At 35.3% G+C, this 26,269-nt stretch overlaps 1 protein-coding gene and 1 pseudogene across 1 annotated transcript; both read right to left on the reverse strand.

Annotated features, from left to right (window-relative positions):
• Positions 1-287: 287 nt before the first annotated feature.
• On the reverse strand, positions 288-1,188 carry LOC149385029 (pathogenesis-related protein 1 pseudogene; annotated as a pseudogene).
• A 10,003-nt stretch (positions 1,189-11,191) lies between these two features.
• Positions 11,192-16,629, reverse strand: AAE13 (AMP-dependent synthetase and ligase family protein). The gene is made up of 17 exons (XM_089626994.1): positions 16,307-16,629; positions 15,917-16,086; positions 15,444-15,635; positions 14,806-14,989; positions 14,625-14,713; positions 14,428-14,499; positions 14,288-14,338; positions 14,071-14,178; positions 13,695-13,793; positions 13,295-13,387; positions 13,093-13,170; positions 12,728-12,829; positions 12,511-12,601; positions 12,135-12,208; positions 11,851-12,015; positions 11,518-11,571; positions 11,192-11,431 (listed from the first exon to the last, which is right to left on the reverse strand). The coding sequence occupies exons 1-17, from the start codon at positions 16,458-16,460 to the stop codon at positions 11,393-11,395; spliced, it is 1,815 nt and encodes a 604-aa protein (XP_089483120.1). The 5' UTR covers positions 16,461-16,629; the 3' UTR covers positions 11,192-11,392.
• Between the last annotated feature and the right edge of the window lie 9,640 nt (positions 16,630-26,269).

A 26,269-nucleotide genomic window follows, 5' to 3' on the forward strand; every position in this document is an offset into this window, starting at 1 on the left:
TTTATTTTTTTTAGTTTTTAAATAAATTATATATATGGCGCGAATGACTAAAGATAATTAGTGTTTATATATAAATATTATAGTCAACGTCAATGAAAAGTCAATAAAAAGAATATTCGTGACACTGTTGTCTATTTCAGGGTATAATTTCGTCATTTTAGTTAAACAGAAGGTATAATTTCGTCATTTTAGTAAAACAGAGGGTATGAACTCGACATTTTTGAAAACCGAGGGTTAAACTCGACATTTCACTAAAACACAGGGTATAAATGTGTTATTTTCCCTAAAAAAAAAAAAAAAAAAAAAAAAAAAAAAAAGGTCGAGAAATAAATTTTTATTTTTTTACTACACGGCACATGTATATAATAAAGGCAAACATACAAATCATGGGGTATTCAACCTTCTGACACCTCAGATCTCAAAGTGAAGGTATGGGATCAGCACAGTTCAATTAATGGAAAGCTCGGCATGGGATTACCATTATATACTATTACTGGAAAAACTTATTCATCTCAGAACGGTCTCTGGCCAATGACATTGCCGTGAGGATAATAGTTGCAGGAAATGAAAGTGTCGCCGTTGTAGCAGGTGATCTTAGCGCAGCCCACGCTGGTGCTGCTCCTCCAAACCATCTGAGTGTAGTGAAGGCATTCTCGGTTGTAGACACACGAGTTCGAATAATAGTCGTAATAACTCCTCTCGTCGCCCCACGAGGCCACCGCGTCGCCAGCTGTCCACTCCCTCCCGCTCCCCCAGAAGAGGTTCTCGCCGTAGTCGCCTCCCGAGTGGACCAATGAGCAGTCGCCACGTCGCTGGTCCGCCCACCAGTTGGCGTACCTGGCCAGCGTGCCGCTCCAGCTCAGCGGAGGGAGGCCGAGCTGAGACCTCGCCGCGTTGTGTGGGGCCAAGAATTGGCTCACTGTCGAGTACTCGCCTATGCTTGCTTGGTTGGCAACGTTTGTTGAGAGTGAGGAAGTGAGTGAGGTAAGTAAGAGAAGCAGGGTCGTTGAGAACCCAAGAAAGAAAAAGTTGGTCATGACCTTCATTATTAGGAATGCGAGGAATAGAAAGGATAACAGAAACAATACAGTTGCTACTTTGAAAGTTTGGTATAGATATAAATACCAGAGAGAGACAGAGGTACAATTCTTCATACTTTATTAGTAGATTTTTATTTTATCTGTAAAGCAAATCGAAAAAAACAAATATGATTTTTTTTAATAAACAAATATGATTTTTAAATGGTAATTTATATATAAATAAGCTTATAATGTGGAAGCTTATAATCAATGAAATCTACTCTTCAATTTGCATATATTTTCAGCGGTCATTTATTATTTATTTTATTTTATTTTTATTCACACAGAAAGTAAGTATAGTCAAGTGAGTAATAAAAAATAAATGCAACGAGATAGAGCCTAGTAGAATCCGCCAAACGAAGAGAAGATTTTTGTAGGGAACAAATGTATGGCGAGTCTGGGAAGGAATCGTTTCACATGTTTGAGGGGTAGAGTTGTAAGCAAAATTGAGGTATAAATTGCATGTTATGGAATGTGATGGGTCAGTCCAAAATATATGATTGAAAAATAAATCAAAAAAGAGAGCTAAAAAAGAGGTGTATAAATGGAAAAGGATAGAGAACTATAAAGGAGGTTTATAAATGCTCTCATTTATCAACCTCCTCAACCAATTGCAAATAATGATTAATCATATGGGATCGTTTACAGTTTTTTTTTTTTTTTTTTTTTTTTTTTTTTTTTAACAGTTATTGCCTCACAAGAGAGGGATTTTAGGAGGACATTTTTTTTGCTCGGAATTTTATGAGGATTTTTTTTTTGTTCAGAATTTTGTGAGGATATTGTTGATGTGTCTTTCGGTTTATACTAAAAAAAACTCGCGTGGCAACGGAAACTTGATTCAATGTCTTTGTAAGACCTCAAAATCTTATAACAGTTCACACTATGACGAAAATAACCAATAAGCTTGACAAATAAACTTGTTTTTAGTGGAGAAAAAAAATACAATGTATTATGAAAATCAAAGGAATAACTTAAATCGAAAACTCTTTAAACACTAATAAAGTAGGAATTTTAGAAGAGAGAAGAGATGAGTATGAAGAGTAAAATTGTAGAAATTGGAGGATGGATTTTCCCTTCATCATCCTCATGTATTTATAGTAAAATTTGTGTACATTAATCAATAAGTTAAGTATAAGTAATTAATTATTTACCCCATATTTTTTACTACCCTATATTTTTGACCTTTGAGCATAACAATTATTTACAACACACTAGTGACAAACATTTGTAAATACTACTTATTTTTTTACCAAACAATATATAGTTGAGTGAGTTATGATGTAAGATTTGCACAAGTCAAAACTTGATTCTATATCTAATAATCTCAACGGACGTCGTGAGACGTATTCTCACGCGCAAATTCTTAAGAGCATCGGAGAAAAATGGACACATGTTGCTAAACTTCACAATAGCTTGGAATTCAATCAAGAAAGGGCACAAAAAAGTGATAATAACTTAAATTAATAAATAAAAAGTATAATATTGATGATAATTAAAAAAAAAGCACCACGCAAAATAAATTACATATAATTGCACTCAACGAGTTTTCATAATTTGAAAACGTTGGATAACAACTTTGCTATTGATAGTGTCATAGATCTCCTTCTGCGATCAAATTATCATTCATGAATTGATCTCTCATTCGATTGTACAAACAATTCTTCACAATTTAATACCATAACATACTCTCTCGACCGTTACGATAGCAATTGGAAGTATTAATGCAAATGTATAAGCAAATATACAGATGGATAGATCTTATCCTTTTTTTTTTCTTAACCATCTTCTTAACAAGATCTCCAAACTCTTTTAATCTATCAAACTTTTTTTTTTGTTGAAACGCACATCAAGAATATATGTTTTAAGTTGATCTTCGCGTTTCATGAGCTCAATGGGAAGAAATTTTTATGTGTACAATTATGCGAGTCAAATAAACTTTTATTTTTCATAATCGAAGAACGAGCTATTGTGACACAAGCGCGCTACACATAAAGAAGCTCAGTTTTTGCCGCGATGAAATGGTCATTCAACTCTTGAATTTGCATATCAATAACATCGTAGAACTAATCAACATGAAAGTACTGAAAATTCAAAAATTCTAGTTCCTATATTAATAGGAGCATGACTTTTGTTTTTCCCCACGGCAACGAAAACTCTTCGCCGTATGTGGTTTTACAAGTATTTTATTCTCAAGTATAATTATTTGAACGTTACACATTGATTTCCCTCAACCGGGAACATATAAAAAATTTACAAAAAAAGAAAAAACTTCATAATAAAATATTCGTCTTTCCTCACCTCGCAACACTTGTAATCTTTTCTTACATGTCTTCTCCATAGCAATTGCATTCACCATATATATTGTTCCCTTCTTTGTAAAGCCTTTGAAAATTAATTTGTGATCTCTAATATAGCTTTTCATCAAATGTAGATTGAAAATGAAATCAAAAGATTGTAGGGAAAATGTCATATATGTATGTATTTTGAAGGTTTTATTGAAATGCGGCGGCTATAGATTTGGTTTTCAAAAATATCACGATTCAAATCTCCCCTAAAACTCATTTATGTATCAATTATATCCCCAAATCTAAAATTTTGTTGACTTTTTGCATGAGAAATTGTTGACATTTACGTTGTTGATATTGTTCCGATCGGGCAGAAACTTATTGATAAGAAAGAAACTACAATGGAGACTTTAAATCAGGGTCTTTATGAGAGCGAAGTCATGAGATCCGACCAAATAGGCTTCAAAACCGGTTTGAATTATTTTTAAAATCACGGTAAATCTCCTCGTCACGGTTGCTCCAATCTCTTTAAAAAAGACGAACAATAGAAAACTAGGTGATGAGCATATGGGTATTAATGTAGAGTCCACATTCATGAGTGTTTTTTAATCTGAAAATCGCGATTAGCGAATTGAAGATTATGTTGCTCCCTGGTTCAATAAATGTCGACTGAGATGATTATTTGGTGAAAATTATCGAGCTACCTAATTTTAAACAAAAAAAAGGAAAATAGCTAACTTAAACATTTGATATTGTCAAATAGCCAACGTTTGGTAAATCTTAGGTAAATAGCCATGAATGATGACATGACTTAATATATGACAGTGACTATCTACTTAAAATGTACGTTTGTAAATATATGAAATTGGTTATTTACCTAATATTTACCAAACGTTGGTTATTTAGCAATATCAAACATTTAAGTTGGTTATTTTCGTAATGAACCCTATTTTAAATGTCTTCAAAGAATTTCCTGTCTCTCATTCCTATTATGAAAATATCTCCTTTTGTTCTGAGAATGCTTCATTTGATAGATTTTTCCAAATTGGTTACAATTTTGTTCGAGTTAGTTTTTTTTTACTATTTATAGTTTGATTTAAAAAACATTGATTTCTAAAGTTTCATTTAAAACAACGGAAAAATCATTTGAAAATTTTAAACAATAGCTGATTTGGAAATTTTAAAATTTCAGATATTCAGATAATCATCATCTTCAAATTAGTATTATATGAAATTTTCCTATTATTTTTTCATGGTTTTTGTAGTCTATTTTTTTCTCGTAAGACTGTGAAAGTAGAACTTGAACTACAATACTCACATCTTCTGTGGTTCATTTATTTTGCTGGTTGTCTTGCCATTTCTAGACTTAATATTGATTCTTGGCAGAGTTAAATAACAACTATAAAACATCATATCATAGAAAAGAGAGTTTGTTAGAAAACATAATAAACCAATACCGTAACAAAGAGTTTAAGTAGCAACAAAGTTACTACTATAATTCTAATAAACCAAAATAATGCAACTAAACTTGACTCATGTAAACACAAATAACACTAGCTAAACATAAATAACATTATTAATGACTCGTAGAAAAATAAATAACATCACTAATAATTCACTTGAGCTAGAGAAACGATGAATGACTGATCGGTGGATTTTCCTACACAATACTCAAAACGCAAGTGTACGAACCTATCAAGTAGTAAAGTGTGCTAAGCATGAGTATCGATCTACGAGGACCATTTAGTTCGAATGCTAGAATTTTTCAATTTCTACTATCGTCGTATTTTCAAACAAATAAGTAAATGTAGAGGGGTTTTCAATTGTTGGAGTTCAAAAGTAACAAACAAGCAATAACAAACGAGATTCAAGCAATGGTGAAAATGAGTAACACGACTATGCTGGTTTCAATGTGTGGTTGGTTATTAAGCACAAATGATAAAAGGAAAAGCTAAGGATTCTAATCTCATCTCTCGGTTTTATCTGCTAACCTCTCTCGAGTCACTAGGAACATAATAGATTGACGAGCTTACACCTATCGGTTGGGAATCTATTAAAGCAACCTACCTCACTAATACCGAGGCTCAAACGATTACACCACTCCACTAGTCTTTCTATAGATCTAGGTGGACTAATGATGGATTGAGTAGTTCTCTCACGTCTTTTACCTCTCGGTCTCAAAACATCAACAATACTCACTAATTAGGTAGCTAAGCTAACTAGGAGAATGAAAAACACCCACAACTCATGGAATTCCTCTTTTGACTTTTCTCTCTTGAAAAAAAACTTCTATCCTAAGCTATGAACCAACTCACACACCCATTCACCAACTACATCGTGTTCCTACCTAAAATTTAGCTACTCATACTAGAAAACAAGCAAATCAAGATAATAAGAAGAGTAACCAACAAAGCAATCAAGTAAAGAGACATCACAAATAAGCTAAACAAAAAAAATTATACTCAAAAGCTCAATTAAATTATCAAATCATCCAATATTCAAACCAGCACCAAATTCTCAAGGCAATAAACTAAATTAAACTAGACAATACTCAAATCAAGTATCAAAGCTCCAAAAATACCCAAACCACAAGAATCTTAGAGAGTAAGTTAAAGTAGCAACAATGGAAATAGAAAAGATAGAGATGAAGGGACAACAAGAGGTGAGGTAGAGGTAGATGGTAGAGGAGGTTGTCACTTCTTCCTCTTCCTTCTTCTCCTTCTCCAAACTCTAGCTCTCTATCCTTCAATGGCTCCTAAAACTCTCAAAACTTGGTATTTTCTTTGTGGTTTTTGTTATCATGTATTTGGACCAGACTATGAGCTTATGTCATTGGATTCCCTAATTTCGGAGCATCCTAGACCATTTAATGAGATCCAAGAATCCTCAATAACTCAAAATTGAGCTCTTTAAAATTCTGGTCTGCCACTTTGCAGGACGTGCAAGGCCTTGGGCGCGTCGCGTCCTCGTCTGCGCGGCCAACGCGCTAGACTCTGTAACTTTGGATGGCTCGAAATGTATGGTTTCCCGACATGCAGGGTCTTTGCGTGTCGCGCTCTGCTGAAACCTCCAGCGCATCGCGCTCTAAGTCTTGCGCGACGCGCGAGACTGTGCTGACTTCTTCTCCAACTTTGACTTTATCCTCTTGGGTCTATTCTTATGTCGTTAAGCTCCATTTCTGCCCATTTTCGCACCAAAACCCTTATATGCTCTCTTGATCCTGAAAAGCACTAAAACCTACCACAAACTATCAAATAACCTAAGGAATAGTTTTGATTTTTTTTAGTAAAAGGGTTATATTTCATTTGAGTGAATCACACTCATCAATGGCTCACAGAAACAGAAAAAAAAAAAAAATAAATAAATAATGCCATTGACACATTGACTCATAAAAAGAATCGACGTTAACGAAGAATTGATAATTTCCATCTTCATTGGCCATGATGGAGCATCCTATGCGGTAGCTCATGTTGACCAACACATTACACAAGCACAGGGTAAGCGACTCCATGTTCAAGTGGTTAATCTAGCAAGCAATAGAGACGACTAACGTAAGGTTGTGGTTCGGAACCTACTCCGCTTGCAATTTTCACATCGTCTTTAGCATCGAGATAGAGCTTCCACTTCTTCCGCACCTTGTACTCGCATGCCTTGCTGTGAGAATCACGCCTCATTCAATTCTTTCTTCTTCTACTGGCTCGCCATTATTTATTTTATTTTTTTTAGTAACCAATGATTTTTAATACAAGCGAATTTCTATAGATACAAGTATGAGAAAGATGACAATCCCCCATCGCCTCTTCACTCTTTTTTCTTCTTATGAGTCTTCATTTTATTTTTCTTAACTGTTATGATATTTACAGTAAAGACTTGCTATATATAGCAGTCCGTCTAAAGAAATATAGTTTTACTTCAATTACAGAAATGAATAGACCTAGAGCTCACATAACCGTTGATCGTATTTATAACATATGAATCTTAAATAGTGTATTAATTATAATCCATATAGTACTTCTTCTCTACCTAAAAATTGTTAAGACAACTATAGTACATAAAAATCACTATATTTGCCACTTTATTTTTCTTTTGCTTATACACTCTTCCCGCTTGCTTTCTATGTCAACCCCGCTTCTTGTGAAACCCACGGAAACTCCATTTGCTACATTCTATTTTGACGTCCAGGAGTTCAAATCCATCTTCATTTCAGCGAAAAAAGATTTTCGGCGACATCTCTGATCCGATCCGAGGTTGTTATTTTCCATTTTTTTTAATATCCTGATCTTGTTGCTTTTGGTAATTTATTTTGAAAAATGCCTTCTTTAATAAAGTTTAAAATTCTTTGATCTATAAAAGAACATATTAGGTCTATGTTCCAATGCAATGCATGAATGAGCAGGGGCGGACCCAGGTGGTGGCCTCAAGAGGCCCCAAAAAAAATTCGGGCTTAAATTTTTTTTTTTTTTTCAGCCTACATTCAGTTTTGGCCCCCCCCTCCTTCCGAGTTTGGATCCGCCACAGAATGAGTTCAACATTTGATATAACAAGAAAGAAGATATAAGTAACTCTATGTAATACGAAAAAGCCCAATCAATGCATATTAATGTATGTCATTAACTGAAAGTCAATGGAATTAAATATCCTTGCCCTGTGAGTATATAATAAAAAATGCATTGAATACCCAGAACATAAAAATAGAAACTAATACAAGTAGACAACAAATAATGCATCTTTCACATGCACTCTACTGCTAACTAATCACGAAAACACCTACATTTCTAATAACTAATACTAACGATGGATTTGAGTTCCACAAAAGAAACACTTATGCAATAAATCACACACGCAAGCGCATGTGTTGACGAAGTAGTATAGTGTATGTGAAGTATGGGTATCGATCCCACTACAACTAGTAATTTTAATGATTAAACTAACTCGACCCAAAGTGATTCAAAAATATGACGAGTGAATATTATGATAAATTAAAATTAAATAAAAGACAAGAAAATAATAATTCGAACAAGTTTAATCATAGAGAAAAAGCAGGTCCACGACTTCATCAAAAACCGAATACGAAGGCTATCCCTATTTCATCTATTGTTGTCTCGTTCCTATGTTACCAATTTCATTCTTTCTAAAACATTCACTATACTCTCTCGAGTGCCTTAGAAAACTTACGCAATTGACGGATTATTATATCATCGCCTTCTAATCATATTAAAACATTTGCACACATAAAGAACAAGAATTCAAACGATTGCATTTGGCGAATTTTCTACTAACCTAGGTCAACAATGATGATTATAGGAAAAGCACGATAATTTACTCTCTCTTCGTAAAGCAAACAATCCTAGATAGCAATTCAAAGCTAGCTAATCAATGAGCATGACAATTTGCATGGCTAATGATCAAGCAAACACGAATGGGAATGCACATTAGATAAAAACTAGAGAAAACATTAACGCATTAGTATCGGTCTGGGCTACATCGCAGCCCAAAAATATAACCTCAAAACAAATTCATCATCAAAACTAAGCATAAAATAATAATCAAAAGCAATAAAATCAATAATGAAACTAAGAATGCACTTAGATTAAATAAGTGATGCTCAACAATAATCTACAACAACAAAGAAAGTAAAAAAGGATAGAAGAATGAGTGGAGTCGAGGTCGAGAGACTCGTCGGGTTGTCAACTCCGATGAAAAATACTTTTTCGGATCCTAAAGCTTTCTATAACAACCAAACACTATAAGGGAAACTAAAGAGAAGGGAAAGATGTGTTTATGGAGGCTAAGTCATTTATTCGTTTTATTTATTAGCGCGTCGCACTCAAAGGAAGGCACGTCGTGCTTGTAGAAGAAACACACGTCGCTTTACATCGGAAATAAGAGAAATCTCTATTCATTGGTGAAAAGAATTCATCCAGAATTGGCACTTCAGAATCTTAAATCATGCAACATGTTTCTCTATATTGTCCGAAAAAATTTCTAATCACCATGAAATGGCTCCAGCTTTATTCCATTACGCTCCAAAAGATAAAATCTTTCTTAACACCTAGTAAAATAAGAATACTACAATAAAATATCGAAACACCTAAAGATTCGCTTGGCTTCAAGCTTAAAAACATAGTAAGTGTATAAAAATCACTTATCAAACACCCACCATAGTTGTTTTTTGTTAGTGTTGCTTCTACCTACCGTGTTCACATAGTTTTAGTATCGCTAAACCTACTCTATTGTATTTTTGGGTCATTCTTTTTGGTTTATGTGACGGCCACTAATGGTGGCACGGTATGCACCAATAAATACTAATGGTTTATGAGAAAGTGCGTCTTGCTATAAAGACATAGATATGAGTTGAAGTATTTTTTTAATATTTAAATAATTACATTATATTTTAATTAAGGGTAGTTATTTTATTATTTTATATAGTTTCTTCCTATTTTAAAAAATGTAAAATATAATGTCCCATCATATGTACGTTGAAAGTTTTAGAAAAAGAAAAACATGCTATCATCAACGGTGACATTGAGTCTCTCGTTGATATTACCAATAACGGTTAGTCGCGTTGATACAAATTTATTCTGAGTAACTGGGTTGACAGGAAAAATACTGAATATTTACCCATGTAAATGATCTAAAACCCGATTACCAATATATATCAAAATATTATGAGGAATTGGCGGCATAAATCATCAAACTCTTTCTCTGGACTCAGTTTGGTACTCAAACTTTTTTTTTTTTACGGGAATAATCACTAAACTGCATTTCTAGTACCGACGTTACTCATTTTAACGATTTTTTTTACGGAAGTAAGGCTAAAGCATTTTGTTACCATGATTAAACATATTCAGTATTATTAATGGTTTTTTTTTTCTTCTAACAACTTCATGTGACTTTTCTTACCCACTAAAATATCAGTATTATTTTAAATAAATAAAAAATTGATAGGGAAATCAGCCATTGTCGTTGCCTTTGTCGCAGCCCATGAACAGCAACTCGAGCATGAGCTTCTCGACCGAGAAGCTTCTGAACGCCAACAACTTCTCGAAGCCGGTGATGATGGTGATGAGAGCCAACTCGGGCCTCACCGACGGCGACGCTCCCTCGTGCTCCACCTCCTCTCCCTCCACCAACAACTACCGAATCTCTCCCTCCAACGCCCTCAACAGAAACCACCAAGCTCGGCGACCATGTTCCTTGCGGACACGGCGGCGGTGATGGACCACCCTCCCGGGAACTTGGCTCAGGAGCTCCAGAGCAAGCCCGATATCAGGGTCAAGAACGAAGTAGTGCCCGTAGTGATGTCGAAAGGACTGGACCAGCTCAAATACAAAGGAGCCACCGCGGATCCGTTGGAGGCTTCGTCTTCGGGGACGTCGTATCTCGATGCCGGCACTATGCACCAGACTTTCCCTCTCCCGGCTTTCTGTTTGGACGGCGGCGACGCCCAATCAAGGAGACGCTCTGCGCCGGGACCCACTTGCTGGTCTCCGACAAAGAAGACGACGGAGTTCCGATCGTGTGGCGGTACAGCCTCGTCCAAGACCGGTGGCTCCAAGGGCCGTCGATGATCAACCCCCGCTCCATGTTCGCCGCCGCAGCTTCCGGCGACTTTGGTTACGTCGCCGGTGGGCTCCTCCGGGTCACCAATGAGGCCCACAGCCTCAACTCCGCCGAAAGGTACGTGTTAGATTGAGACACGTGGATTTCCGTAAAAAAAATCGTTAAAATGAGTAACGTCGGTACTAGAAATACAATTTAGTGATTATTCCCGTAAAAAAAAAGATGTTTGAGTACCAAACTGAGTCCAGAGAAAGAGTTTGATGATTTATGCTGCCAATTCCTCAAATATTATTTAGAGCTTGTTGTTTCAATCAGAAATTCGTCCAATAAGTGACATCTTACTTACCTTCTGCTCATGGAAAATAACTCAGCATTATTATTGAAGAGAGAATATAATTATGAAGTATACAGATGCAAAGCTTTAATTTCCTCCGCTCGTTTCTTGCTGTACAATTAAATCTTTAGTCAAGCTGTCAGTGTTTTCTTTAGCTCCTTCTTGTTCACCTTCATAATAACAAAGAAATATAAATAACATGAAACTCACTCAAACACATATTATCAAGGAAATATAAAAAAAAAATGCGATTTACCTTCCCCATTGCATTCCTGGGTATTGAATCCCACAGAAAAAGGCGGGTTGGCAGCTGAAAAAAATAGAGAAATTATTGACAATAATATACTCGTTATTCATAGCAATAAACAGGTCTTTATTAGCATTCTTTTTTTTTTTTTTGGGAGATCAAAATGGGTTCGGAATCAACAATGAATGAGAACTTTTCCTTACGATATACAATGTGGTTCTAGTAAAGGACGGGAACTCTATCAATCACGCCGGAAATTAAGAATATTGTTTGATTAACAAGTTGTAGAAGAAAAACTCTGGTAATCGTCGATTAGAAGAAGTAAAAATGGTTAGGTAAAACCTTGTATGGTGCAAGTTTGTCTTGAGCCCAACTGCGTAGCTCTTCTAAACTTATGGCCGTCCTCGACTCTTCCTCTTCTCCCTTTTGAACAATTATAGCAGCAATGATCTCACCATAATCCTTGTCTGGTATGCCCAGTACGCAACACTCTTGTATTGAAGGGTGCTGCGAAAAGGAGGGACTTCATTTTACTCTCATTCATCGATAATGTAGTCCAAAAAAAAAAGTATATTAAGAGAACAATTTCATCGACAGAGAAAAATTTGGTGGAGATAGATCCTCACCTCTAGAAGTACAGACTCTATTTCTAATGCAGATAGCTTGTACCCACCAACCTTCATAATATCCGCACTTGTACCTGTATTTGATACAAAGATGAAAAATAGAAAGCTCAATTAGATAAGAAATTTCAAAACAGGCTGAGCCAGTCCATATCAACAGGACTTTCACAACTTGGTTAAATTCAAAAGAGTAAAGCACCAATCAGGATAGTGCTCTAAATCTCATTTGATGAAGCATCAAATATGCATATCAAGTACCGGTGAATAATATCGACTGTTTTCACAAATTTTATATTATGCAAGCCCACATCCCCTGAATGAAATTTTGTGCTATATCGATGAAGAAAAGCATGATGAGTTAAGTTTGTGATCTTCTTACGGCCCAGAATGACATAGTATCCATCCTCGTCAACCTTAACAGCATCCCCAGTCTTGAAAAATCCATCTTCTGTAAATGATTCCTTTGTAGCCTATCAAAGAAACATAATATTTAATGGTCATCCATGTTGCTCCTACCAAGATAGACTTTTGACAGGTTTATAAACCCGATAGACCGGAACCTCCTGTGGTCTCGAAATCTATAACACTAAAATTACCTCGGGACGTCTCCAATATTCCTTGAACAGTGATGGACACCTAATGCAAAGCTCACCTTGCTCTGCCGTGTTTCCACTTTCACCATCTGAAAGAATCCTTGTCTACCAGAAAGAAATATCATAGTACAAGTAAAGATAACTGAAACGGAACTCGCTGTATATTTTTTGTAGAAAATCCTTCAGTGCAGTCACAAATATGAGTTCCTTGGCACTTTTTAGTTAAACTATACATCCATACTTGTCGATAAAATTTCCCTATTAGCATGAGAGCGCATTGTAGTCGTGCAATGCACAAAGGCATTCATGAGGATAACAAAATAAAGAAAGCCTCGGGATCATAAGCTGCTAAAAATATGCTCACTGACCTCCACACCAGGAAATGGCTTTCCAACAGTGCCCGGTTTCCTCTCTCCTCTCAAGGGATTTGACAAGGACATGACAAACTGAAAAAAGAATCAAAACATATACATATCTTACTAACATTTACTGTGAATCAACTATGCTCAATTTTAATATATCATTAAGCTATCCTGCTCAAATGACGCAACTATGAAATGAGTAGCTTACTTCTGTCATTCCATATCGTTCCAAAAGACGATGACCTGTGATGGCCTCCCACTGTTGCATGATAGGACGGGGAAGTGCAGAAGAACCACACATCTACATATAAAAATAATGAAGTTCCATGGTATAGAATCAGTCACGTGTTATTAAATTTAAGACACTAAAATAATAAGAAAAATGAACCTGAGCATGAAAACTACAGGTATGGGCTGTTAGTTTCAATAAAAAGAAACTGACTCTGTTAAGCAAAAAAGAAGAAAAATAAAAGAGTTCTATGCACGCCTACGGTAACAGATTGTTGGAGTATATAGAACTTTCTGCTAGCTATTTTCAATGTACGACGAAAATGAGCATGTAATCCACCATGAAAACAAACAATCGAAAGAAGTTCTAGGCTACTAACCATTAGACGTAACTGTTTTGCAGCAGCGGCAGAGGTTGCTTTCTGCTCGGCGTCCATTGCTTCATAACTTTGTATCAACCAGGTATACATTGTTGGAACCTAGAAAACAAAGATTTTATTTCACCTTCACTCACGAAAAGTTCATGATGATAAGAATTATCTTGACACCATCCATATACTTGAATCACGAATCAAGTTCTATTTCTGCCAAAGTTAGCATCCGGATTCTATCCACATTTTTTTACATAGATATGAATTATGATCAACAAATATTAAATACTTCATTTTTCTGTGGCTATAATAGAAAAACGCAAATACAGCTAGCAAGTAGCGATGTATTCACCACCGCTCAATTAAAATGTATATTAGAACTTACTCCTGTAAACACGGTTATACATTCATCAGACTTAGCTCCATTGGCTGGATACGATTCACGCCATCTTTGCCAGACATTTCTGACACTGAATTTTGGCAAGAACTCTACCTTCAACAGCACACAAGATGATGTTAGTGATTATGTAAAACATACATTTTGCCTATACAAACACTGAGGAAAAGAAAATGAAGAGCCAAAGAAGGTTATAAGGCACTACCGTTGAGCCTGCATAGATAGGGGCAAGAAGAGCATTAAAAAGCCCATGAACATGTATCTTATTCGTTAAGGGTTCAATCACAATGGGCCTAAGGCATAGAAAAAATATATTTTCCCTCGTGTTTATTTAAGTAGAAGGATATGATGAAGTGGTAGGCAGTGCAAAAATTGATCTGCAGGTGTATACTCCCATGCTTTTGACAGTGTTTGGACCTGAATTGAGCAAGACATAAGGGTTAAAATAAAAATGTTTGTTTAACTGAATAGCTTCAGTTTTACAGCATTTAGTTTCTTTTTGACTAGCAATAACTAGTTGGTAGTAGCAAGTTCTTGCACACCTGCGCAGTAATATTGTTGTGTGTGTGCACAACCCCTTTGGGTTTCCCTGTAGTTCCACTAGTATAAACGATTAACGCTGGACTTTCAGCTGCACCACCCAAATATACAGCAAAAGTTATTCACTCTAGTACTCACTCAAGCAGATGTATTAAAATTGTAAATATGAAAGTATCTCCTTACCTGGGTTTTCTATGCCAAGCAAGATCCTGTCTATGTCTATTTCTGCAGATTGAAGATCATCTTTGGCTTCCTGTGAATGATTGTTGGTAACACGTGGAATGAGAGAAAATTGTGCTGCAGTTTTTGCAGCAATGCTGTTCATGAGTTCTTGATGATCTTCTGTACTTAGGATCATGGATATGTCCTACAATTGGATAACCAGTAGATAAATGTTAAACTGATTCTAAATTATATATAAGATTTTCTTACTAAACATAATAAAAATTAAAAAAACTTCCCAGGTCATGCTGTACCAATAATAAAATTTGCATCCTGTTAAACATTTCAAATATAACATATACTTTTAAGAAACTCAATAAATATATACTGCTACTACTAATAATCAGTTCTAATCCGATGGGAGAGTTCATTCAAGAGTTTACCTAAACAGCCATTCTAAAATAAGTTATGTTCATGATAATCAGCTGCAGCAACCACTTCCCCTCATACAATAATAAATACAAAAACCGTGAACCCGATAGTAAGATCTACCAACAGGTCGACAGCTTGAATGCTGCTGACAACTAATAAGAAAAAAATCAAAATGACTGTAAAATAAAAGAAAAAGTTATGTGTGAACCAAATGTTCAAGGGCACACCGAATCGGTCACGACATGCAAGAGTTCAGCCTCTGGGTGGCTCAGTGCTAGAGGAACTGCAACACCGCCACTAAGCCAAGTCCCGAGCATCCCAGCTACGAATTCGGCTGAAGGTTTAGCAACAATTCCTATCCGAGCTCCGCCTAAATGACTGCATTTCGCGCCATTTATCGCCTTAGAAAAAGCCAATTCCTGAATGTCATGGCCAGAGCACGAATTTAAGGATAATATGAAATATAGAAAAATTTACCATACTAGCTATGCTTCAGTTCCCTGAAAGTCTAGATGACCGAATTATTTCATTTATAGAACTTAAGAGTCATACTCATAGCCGATAAAATTACTTCTTACAAATTTAAATATTTCTCGAAACTTAATTCGTCACCGAAAAGCAGATACAACACAAGTCTCTGCTGCTCAGTTTGGCAAGAAGGTACAACTTTTTCAATAAGCAACTAAAAAAATAAACTCACAGAGCTCAATTTAGTGTCTAATAACAGCCTCGATATCCTCAACGCCGAGGCCACGAGTTCCTTGTAGGTATAACTCTTCTGGTCAGCTCTAATGGCGACACCTTCATGGCCACCAGACCCTTCCTTGGCTACTGCTCTCACAACCTCCATGAATGACCCAAATTGCAACGCTGTACAACCATATTTGAATCAAGAAATAGAAATTTCAATAACTAGTCACAATGATAACAACGCCCAATTACATATGAAAAACACAAGAACATAACCAAGGAACAACAGCAATCAATCTCCAACAGCTCAAATTCAAATACATGGCAATTAAAAAAAAATAAAAACCTACACTTCATTCATTAATAGTTATACACATAAAAACATTTGAATATGGCTTACAAGAGAAAAGACGAGAGTGCAGAGGAGAGAGAAAACGAGTGGCCGTGGCGGGAGAGAGATCGAGAGGTAGAAGGGAAGACGAAGAAGAACGAGAAAAGTAGAGAGGTTTGAAGCGGTGGTGGTTGATGACTTTTATTGCGGAAGTTGAGAACATCGCTTTTTATTTAATTTTATATGTATTTATAGTATTGTTCTGGTGAGAGAGATGTGTAAAATTAATGGCTCGCAGCTGGATTTGGTGGGTCTCTATTCCGCGAGTCTGTCTGCGTCAGAGACTGATGATCAGACACTAGGCATTTCGCAACGAGCAATGCGCTTACGGAAGAATGCAATTTTATTTATTTATTTTAAGTAGGTTTAGTGTGGAAGACGAAGTTTATAATATTTTTGAAATGAGGGAGGCCATATATAGGCCATCGATGGAAAATAGTCGTGTCTCGTATTACTATCATCGTGACTTTCATATTTAGTTTTAAAATTGCAATTAAAATGCGTTAATTAGATTAAGAATTTGTTTAAGGCTCTTTTTTCGTCATCGGATTAAAGCAGTGTTTAAAACAAGGATTGAAATTTCGCGGATTTCGGTGAGAAATCGGACCGAAATCTATTGCTTTGAGAATCCCGATATCGGTATGTACGAAATCGAAATTTTTCTTGGATTTCGAGAAAATCGTTCCGATTTCAGACGTTTTTCGAGTAATCCTTCTACTTTTCGATTGTCTTTAGCTCACGCATTCCGACGGAAACTTACCGGTAAGTGGTCAAATATCGACAATTCTTAAAATATGATGATATTTAGTGTCATTCACGAAATTTGTCGTTAGTTCTTTTATAATTTAGTTCAAATTTTTAGTTTATAACTTCATTATTGTGTTTAATTGGAGTTTGTATCCAATTTTTTTGTTACATCCGAAGATAGGGTTTAGATTTGAATGTGTTTTTGAGGTTTTTTTTTTTTTTTTGTTGTTAAATTAGTTGTAAAATATGAAATTTTATGTATAATTAGTTGATTTTTAACATGAATATTATCATTATTTTGATTTTGTGCTTATTGAGCTATGTCATTAAGTTTGTGTTGGATTTTTGTTGAGCTATTATCGTAGACTTCTTCCATTTTTATCATATGTTATGTACGATTTTTTTAAAAATATTTATTCACTACATTTCTCTCGATAAGTACGATATTTGACGGTATTCTTCGACGATAACAGTATTCTCAAAGGTACAGTTTTTTTTTTTAAAAAAAATTCCACGGTATTCCTCTGACTTATCTTCGAATACCAGCAAAATCTGAGTCCCCAAACGGTAACAGTATTTCGATCATTGATTTAGAAGGCCGCCAAAAACCGATTTTAGTGGTTATTGACAACTAGAATATTAACTTTTCGAACCCTTTTTCTTATTTAAAATCCGGCAGCACATCAAGAAATTAGAGTGTTTTTTTATATAAAAATCGGATATTTTTATTTGATGTTAAAAAATGTCTCAGTATGTTTTATCAAGTGTCCCGATGACAAATTAAACTGAAAATTATAAAAATAACATTTTTAAGTGTAATATTTCAAAAATATTGTTATTTCAAATCCTTTAAAAAATAATTATTTTTTAAATAGTAAACAATTATTTTTCTTCTAAATTAAATTATAAACAGTAAATAGAGTCCAAAACAGTAATCAAGTTTTTTTTAAATTCAAAGACCAATAAAAATTAAAAAAAGTGATTATTTACAACTTAAAACAAAAGCTATTTTCATAATTAAAGCTTTAAAGTAAGGTTTTAAATCCCGGACGGGAACCGGTCCGGTTCCCCCTTTTTTGAGCTCCCCGGTACCGGAACCACCAAAACCGGAAGTTTCTGGTGGTTCCGGGGGAACCGGACCGGGATCCGGGTAGGAATCCGGTTCCCACTTCCCGGTCCGGGTCAGCGCGGCTCGCGTCGGGTCAGAGCGGCTCAGAGAAACCAGGTGAGGGAGCAGTGGCGGCAGATGGTCGCGCGAACCAGCGGAGGCGCGCGCGCGGGGTCTATCGCTCGATGCTCGGCACATGAGAGAGGAGCTCGCGCGATCGGGGTCTCGGCGTTCGCGGGGTCGAGGCGCTCGGTGCTCGCGCGGCTGGGGCGCTCGGTGCTCGCGCGGCTGGGCTCTCGGCGCTCGCGCATGAGAGGAGAAGAGAGGGAGTGGATGGGGCGATTTTTTTTTCTCTGTGTTATCCTCTGCAGGTCGCGCGGGTGAAGAGAAGGAGAAGAGATGAAGAAAAGAAAAGAAGAAGAAAGAAAAGAAAGAGAAAGAAAGGGTGAGGTGGGCGAGAGAGAAGGAAGGAGAGAAAAAGAGATCCACGTGACAATCTCTCACTAAGCCACACAGGGGACAAATGGCCCACTCCACAACTGACACATTTCTCACAAAACGACCCCCTTATACTCTTTTCTTTCAATCTCGTCTTTCAAAACGTTGCACATAAGTCCTTTTAAAATAAAATCTCACAATCTTGTCCTTAATTGATTAAAAATAATCTTGAAAAATAACCGAGAAAATTATTATTATTTCCCGTTATCCTGAATATATTTAAGGGATCTCGGAATTTATTTTAACTCTCGAGATTTTTAAATCTCCGAGTATGTTCCGAATAATTTTATTCGGAAAATAATATCGAGTTCAGTCGAATATCCTTATTCCGAAATTTCGTCGACCTTAAATATTATCTTTTTTTTCAAGATATTTAAAAGTTAAGGACGTCTCACATGCAACAAGAATTTGATTTAAAATAAATCTTGTTTATTTTATTCAAATTCACAAGTCGAACGTTTACAAAAGTTTATACATTACACGACGTCAACTAGAACCCGGATCCGACGGTAGCTGAAGCGGCTCGAGAGATTGGAGTTGATCCGGAGTGAGTGCTTAACGAGGACGTCCAACCTCAACGCGGATCCGGAGACAGTTCGGATTCAGATGGCGGAGGTTCAAGCCGTAGATCAAGCGGAGCAGATGGAGGTGAAGGTGACGGTGGATCAGGGGGAGGTTGTGGAGGTTTATATCGGGCTGGAGGTTCCTTTACTGCTGGAGGCACTTCATTTGGTGATGTCGGCGGTGCTCAAGTTGCATACGGTCGCTTTGAGTAGTCATTTGTATCCCTCCTATGTTGAATTTGTTGAACAATAGTATTTGGTGGATTGTGTTGAACTTTATCATTTTGGTTATTAAACTTACTTTTTGTTGTATTTGTAATTTGGTATTGTGTTGAAATATTCTACACTATTTTTAATTTTATGAATTTTATCCTACGTACTTTGTATGTTTTTTTGTATATTTCTTTTCTGAATTCCCCTCGGTAAATACGGTATTTGACGGTATTATTCTACGGTAACGGTAAGTTCAACGGTACCGGTTTCCTTTTTTTTCCGTGCTTCTCCCGGTATTCCTTTACGGTACGGGGGTTACCAGTAAATTCGAAAGCTCGGAACGGTAACGGTAACGGTATTTCGATCCTTGCTTTAAACATAATATTTTTGTGATAAAGTACAAAAAAAACAGCAACTAAAAGCGATTTCCACTAAATTAAATAATATCTAAAAGTGATAAGTTATCAAAAGCCCGCATCAATTGTATGGATTTACCAAACCGTGAACCTATGAAAAACCCAATTGCATACAAACAGATGAGGGTATGTTAAAGGTAGGAAAAAAATTGTGCCCCAACAATTTTTTTATTATTATTATCGGTCCAGGACTTCGTCCATATTAGTAAACAATGAAAATGGGCTTCTAGAGATGAGATAAGCAGACCCATTGAGCGCATGGAACCATGATAAGAGAAATCAACTGAAGTGTTGCCCATATCAACTCAAAGTAGGCAATGCGAATTTAACGTATGAAGTTAAACGGCTCATAACGAGATCAAGTCTTTATCACGAAATAAACGTTAGGATTTGTAAGAGAAATGGTCAAAACTAGAAGTAATTTGGAGGATATTTACTTTTTTCAATAAAAATGAAAAATTTATCATATTAAGATTCTTTAATTACGAGTTTGTGACTAAATCATTACTAAAAAGTCTTTAGTGATAAATTTGTAATTAAATAATTTTCGTATGATAATTTTTTCATTTTTATAGGAAAAAGTAAATGTACTTCAAACTACTTTTAGTTTCGTCCATCTCTCACTTTGTAATCAATGATACAATAGTATAAATGTGTCGTGAGTAATCTAGAAATGGACCCAATAGATTACAAGACCTATAATACCGAAGATTTAGGAATTCAGAAAAAAAAAAATAAAAAAGAGTACCTGAATAATAAAGTGTAATAGAGAAAATACAATAATCTATGTATATAACCCTAATACAGCCAAATAAGTAAAAGACTAAAATATCCAATGCTCAACCACGCAATGCCAGGTGGTTGGGTATATTTTAACGGCATTTAAATCTAGAACGCCATTAAAAATCAACACACTTCTCTAAATTCGCCCAATCACTATTTGACACGTGATTAGTTAGAGGCTTAATGGTGTTAAAAAAATAGAACACCATTAAAACTCATTTTCCCGACCACGTCTCAACTTTTACCAACAACTTGACATGTGGTTGGACATAGTTTTAATTAGGCTTGTACATCGGGTTGAGTTATTCGAGTTTTTACATTTCATGAACTGGACCCGAAATTTTTGGTATCTTCATAACCCAATCCAAATCATTTATAGTACCGAAATCAGACCAATTCAAACCGATAATTATCGGGTTAGTTTAGTTTGGTTTGGTTTATATGGGGTGACTTAAGTCGGTTTGTTCGAGTTAATTTCTCACAACAAAAATACAAATAAAATCGTTGAATCAAATTCAATAAAAACCATGCACATACTAAGAATAAATAAATCATGTCTCATCTCAAATTTTATACTCCATAAAAAATCTATACAACATGAAAAATCCATGTAGTAATCCAAAAAAAAAAAAAAAAGAGTTGTAGAAATTAATATAAATAGTCTTTAGTATCATAACAAGTCTACTTGTATTATCATTTTACCAACTACTGTAAGCACAAATATACACCTACAAAATAATTAACTAATTTAAAAATGTATATATTTTCATTTTGAAATCATAAAGCATGTGGTGTATTTTTTTTATTTTACCTTGATGATAACATTTTTCGTTTTTCGTGAGAAAAAGTTTATAATTAAACAGCATCGAGTTGGTTTGGTTCAACTCAATCTCATGACTATCAAAAATCAAATCAACCCAAAGGTTTGGATGATCGGGTTATTTGGTTTGGAAATTCTCATGAACATCCCTAATTTTAATGGCGTTCAATTTAAAACTTGTCCGCCCAATCACGTGGCATACCGTAGTTTATCGTAACTTTGAGTGGCGTTTCCACTCGGAACGCAATTAAATATGCTATATTATAACTCTTTTATATCGATGTACTAAGACAAACAAAATTCATCTTTAAACCAAAATCACAACACCCCTCTCCACTTTGCCTCCTTCATCATCGCTGTCATGTATTTTGCTCTCATGTCTCGCCGCCTCTCCTCGGCGGTCGTCCTTTCTTCTTGAGGTTGGAGTTAATTTCTCAAAATGATCTTATGTTAGATGTAATTTATAACTGGCCATTTCATCCGTAATCATTTGTTTTTTTAGAAAGACCCGTAATCATTTGTTTGTTTATATATGCAATCATTTTTTTTTTCTTCATAAACAAAATCAATGGGTCAATGAGTGTAATTACTTTCTTTTTATTCAAACAGCAATGTTTATACATTACTCGTTTGCACTGTGTTTTAAAAACTAAATCAATGGTTGTAATTATTACTTTGTTTATTAACTTTATTTACAAATATAAGTGTTTCTTTTATAAAAATGTAACCCGATTTTTTGTTATAATTAGTTCCAATTTTTCTGGTTTCCCTTTTTAATTTATTTTATTAAATGCAGTGTGAATGCCTTATTATTTTATGCTCAAAATTGATTAGATTTTATTGGTTTTGATTATTATTTTTCCAAATATGATATAAGGCATTTTGGTCATCTCTAAGAGATCTAATGGGCCTATTGACTATTTATATTAAAGTTTCAAAACTATGTCTATTTTGCAAATAACCAAATTTAATTTGACTAATTTACTTTATCTCCTTATTTTAAATTTCTCTTTAACATTTTGACAATTGAACTTATGGAAAATATCATATGTATCCTTGTAATTAAAATGCGACCTCTAGAAATATCAATTGTATCCTTTAACTTAACTATAAATAGCATGTTTATATTGAAAAAGATTTATTGAGTCAAATCTAGTCATTTTTATGATTTTCAGTTGAATTTCTCGCAACATGTTATTAAAAAAGGCAATCACATTGGTAACCGGAGAAAGATAATTTCTAATAAATTCAACCTGATATAGCGAGTTAAGATTGACGTCCATATACACTATGTTAGAGATATATGAATTTAAGGAAGAGTTGTAATACATTAAATTTCAATTAAAGAAAATCGAGTTTATGTGATGACCAAGGTAGTTTCAAAGCAGCAAATTTTGTCACTTTTTAGATTGTGTATTTTGGAGAAGAAACTAATATCTTAGGGCTTTATATGGGATTCACCATCAAGTATGTAGAGCTGTAGGTCATGAATGCAAGAATAAATAGAAGGTCTGGCTCATGGTATTGGTCTCTTATTCATGACCTCGTGTTTCCCCGTTTTGGAAATCGAAAGTTTGGATATGTCGATCAATGGAGAGTTTTTGTGTAGGTCTCATATCCAATCGCTTATATAGACTTAAGGCACAACATTGTGGGACTTGTGCAACGAGTTTAAAAAGTTTAAAACTGATTCTGCTGCAGAAAACTCTTTTTGACCGTTGGATTATACTTTGGATTACTTGAGTGACACGTCAGCGAGTTATGATTGATTTGTAAGCCAATATACAAAGGCCTATAAATTGGGAATTGAGAGAGAACGATAGCGAGATTTGGAAACATAATGGGACACAGAAAACACTGAAAAATAATTTTGAGTGCTTGAGAGACCTGTGTGAAGAGAAGACTTTATCATTGTATTTTGATATTCAAACATAGTGAAAATCCCCAAATACTGGAAGTAGACAATTTGCCGAACCAGGATAAACGCTTGTGTATTCGTGTTGTGTTATTTTCTCTTCAAATCAAATATTCAATCTGTGTAGCTTAGGGCAAACCAGTTCTTGGTTTATTTCTTTATATAACTTTACAGTATAACGACTAATAATCTTCATAGAATAATTAAGATTACAGTCAAATAGGGTACTATTTTGCAGAAAATAAAACAGTAAAATAGTTTGATCTTGAAGTTTTAGTGTGAAATAATTCAATGAAAGTTTGTATTTTATCTTCTTACTTGTTCTGCAACTATCTCGCTTCAAAGTAAACCACTAAATTACCTCTCTCAATGAAAAAAGGCTTCATTTTCTCATTCATCCTCTTCGGTCTGTCGTCCATGGAAAATTGGAAGCCTTGTAACCGAAAACAAAAACTCTGCCTAAGAAAATTTAGCGGAGCAGATTCACTAAGCAGTATCGAACTTTTATCCTAGAGCAACATCATCATCAGGGACAAATGAATCATTGTTCCAAATTCGGCTTGTCTGAAATAAACCATTCTTCTGCTCCTACCAATTCTGGAAGTTCAGTTGCATCAGATTTTTCCTTATCTTCGGTATCGACGTCTTAAAGCGCGAAGCGTGCATTCCAAGACTCCTGGCCAGTAAATTATCCTTGAAAATGTCCTCGTGAGCGAGATTGCCACTTCTCTCCACTGGAAACCTCGTAAATCCTACGGTTCGGTTTCTCGGGTCTTCAAAATCAGAAAACGACACTGAAGTCCTACTTGGATTCGTGCCCAACCTTAACGTACCAGATGATAGATCAACCAGAAGATACGGAGAAAAATATCATAGCCTAGTACATGCTCAGTCACTATATTGTTGGAGCTGAAATATAATCATTTCACTTCTAGTCAATCTTGAATCATTATACATTTTCTTTTTCTTTTCTTCTGTATTTGCTTTTCCAAAGTGAACATGGGTACTACATGCCAAATCACATTATGATTCATAATTAACTTTCAATCATACTGACATTTGAAAAGAACAGTCTTCCATGTTAATGTTTTCAATTCACAGATGCACTTTAACTAACTCCCCAAGGCTTTGTATCTCATGATTTGCTTATAAAGTAGACTCAAGCCATAGCTGTAACATGCAAACATCCCACACTCGATAAGAATCTTAAGAGGACAATAGAGGTCCTTAAGCAGGTTCTCAACCATACAATTTGTGGAAATCTTTTTAGCATATCCAAAACCTTTGAGCCATGTCTTTACTGTATTAATATCTTTATACTATACGATGGTAATCAACGTGAGATAATACATTGTATTTTGACAAGATATTCATCGTAAGGATAATCAATGAACTTTATGTACCGTTCTTGCTGTGGAAATGGAGATACACGCCAAAGGGTTCCAAGCTAATAAACACCCTTCAGCTACTCTAAAATTCTGTAGAATTTTAATGATATCAATTCATAACCTGACAGAACTTAGAGTCAGATTGAAAGAAAAATTAAGAGAAAGTACTAGAGCTAGAGCTAGAGCTATAATAAAAAGCAGCACAATATTTATGATCATCGACATTGATCATAAAAAAAAATAAAAGAAACTAAAAAAAAAAAACTAAAAACAAGTTTGCTCATTTTAACTACACATGTACGATATCTAGATGAGTTGGTCAACATTTATTCTAGTTTCTTGAAATCTCTTGTTGAACTATTAACTCGTTTGTAACCAATTGGAAGAAAGAGGGGTTATACTTATAGGTTGATCCTATATTTTTCCCTTTCATTTTCTAACATTTGCAAGGACAATAGACATTTATAGAGTTTATATACTGTATCAATTAATACGTAATACCTTAACCAGGATATTAAACTCCGTCCTAGTCCCACATACGAATAGCTTGGAAAATATAACAAGTTTAAGAAAATAAGTAGACTCCATAAACTAAGATAATCACTAAAATCAAAATAAAAAGCTACACTCTAACCCTAATACTATAAGTCTTGTAAGATCTTTAACTAGTGCACGCATTAAGAACCTACAAATGGACTGAAATGCTCGGAACGAGACTCATATTCATAAAGAAAAATTGACATAAAAAAGAAAAGAAGTTATTATTTGAATCAGAGAAGAATCACACAATGGAGGATTTGAGAATTTTTGAGAGGATTAATTCAATCTCTCTCTCTGAATATATTTCTCATTACCCAATTACTGTTACATTTACATATATATATATTATGTTGATTGTACATCTGACTCTAACTAACTCTAACTGATCGGCCCACTCAGCACATGGCTGACGTGTCCAGCATGGATCATTAGCTGACGTGTACGGCTCTCTAACACTCCCCCTCAAGCGAAATAGGGACTCCTTCACATTGAGCTTATCTTTTAGAGCACAAAATTTCTTGACTGAGAGACCCTTGGTTAGCACGTCTGCTATTTGATCTTGGGTTGGCACGTACCGAATTTCCATCTCATTCATCATCACCATGTCTCTCACGAAGTGTACATCTATCTCAATATGCTTTGTACGTGTATGAGCCACCGGATTTGCTGCCAGTGAAGTTGCTCCTATATTATCACACCACACCACTGGTACCTGAGTTGTCTTGACGCTAAGTTCACTGAGTATGGACTTAATCCACAGTACTTCAGCAGCTACATGGGCAAGAGCGCGATATTCTGCCTCTGCACTTGACCTCGCAACCACATGTTGCTTTCTTGAGCTCCAAGACACTAAACATCCGCCTAGAAAGACGCAATAGCCAATGGTGGATCTGCGATCGTCTGGACATCCAGCCCAATCAGCATCGACGAAGCATGTGAGAGAGAACGTTGACGAAGGCCGAAGATGAATGCCATGAGTAA

The sequence above is a fragment of the Urtica dioica genome, chromosome 9 (assembly GCF_054948205.1).
Source record: "Urtica dioica subsp. dioica isolate 48M chromosome 9, U.dioica_male_clone48M_v1_H2, whole genome shotgun sequence".
NCBI classification, from domain to species: Eukaryota; Viridiplantae; Streptophyta; class Magnoliopsida; order Rosales; family Urticaceae; genus Urtica; species Urtica dioica.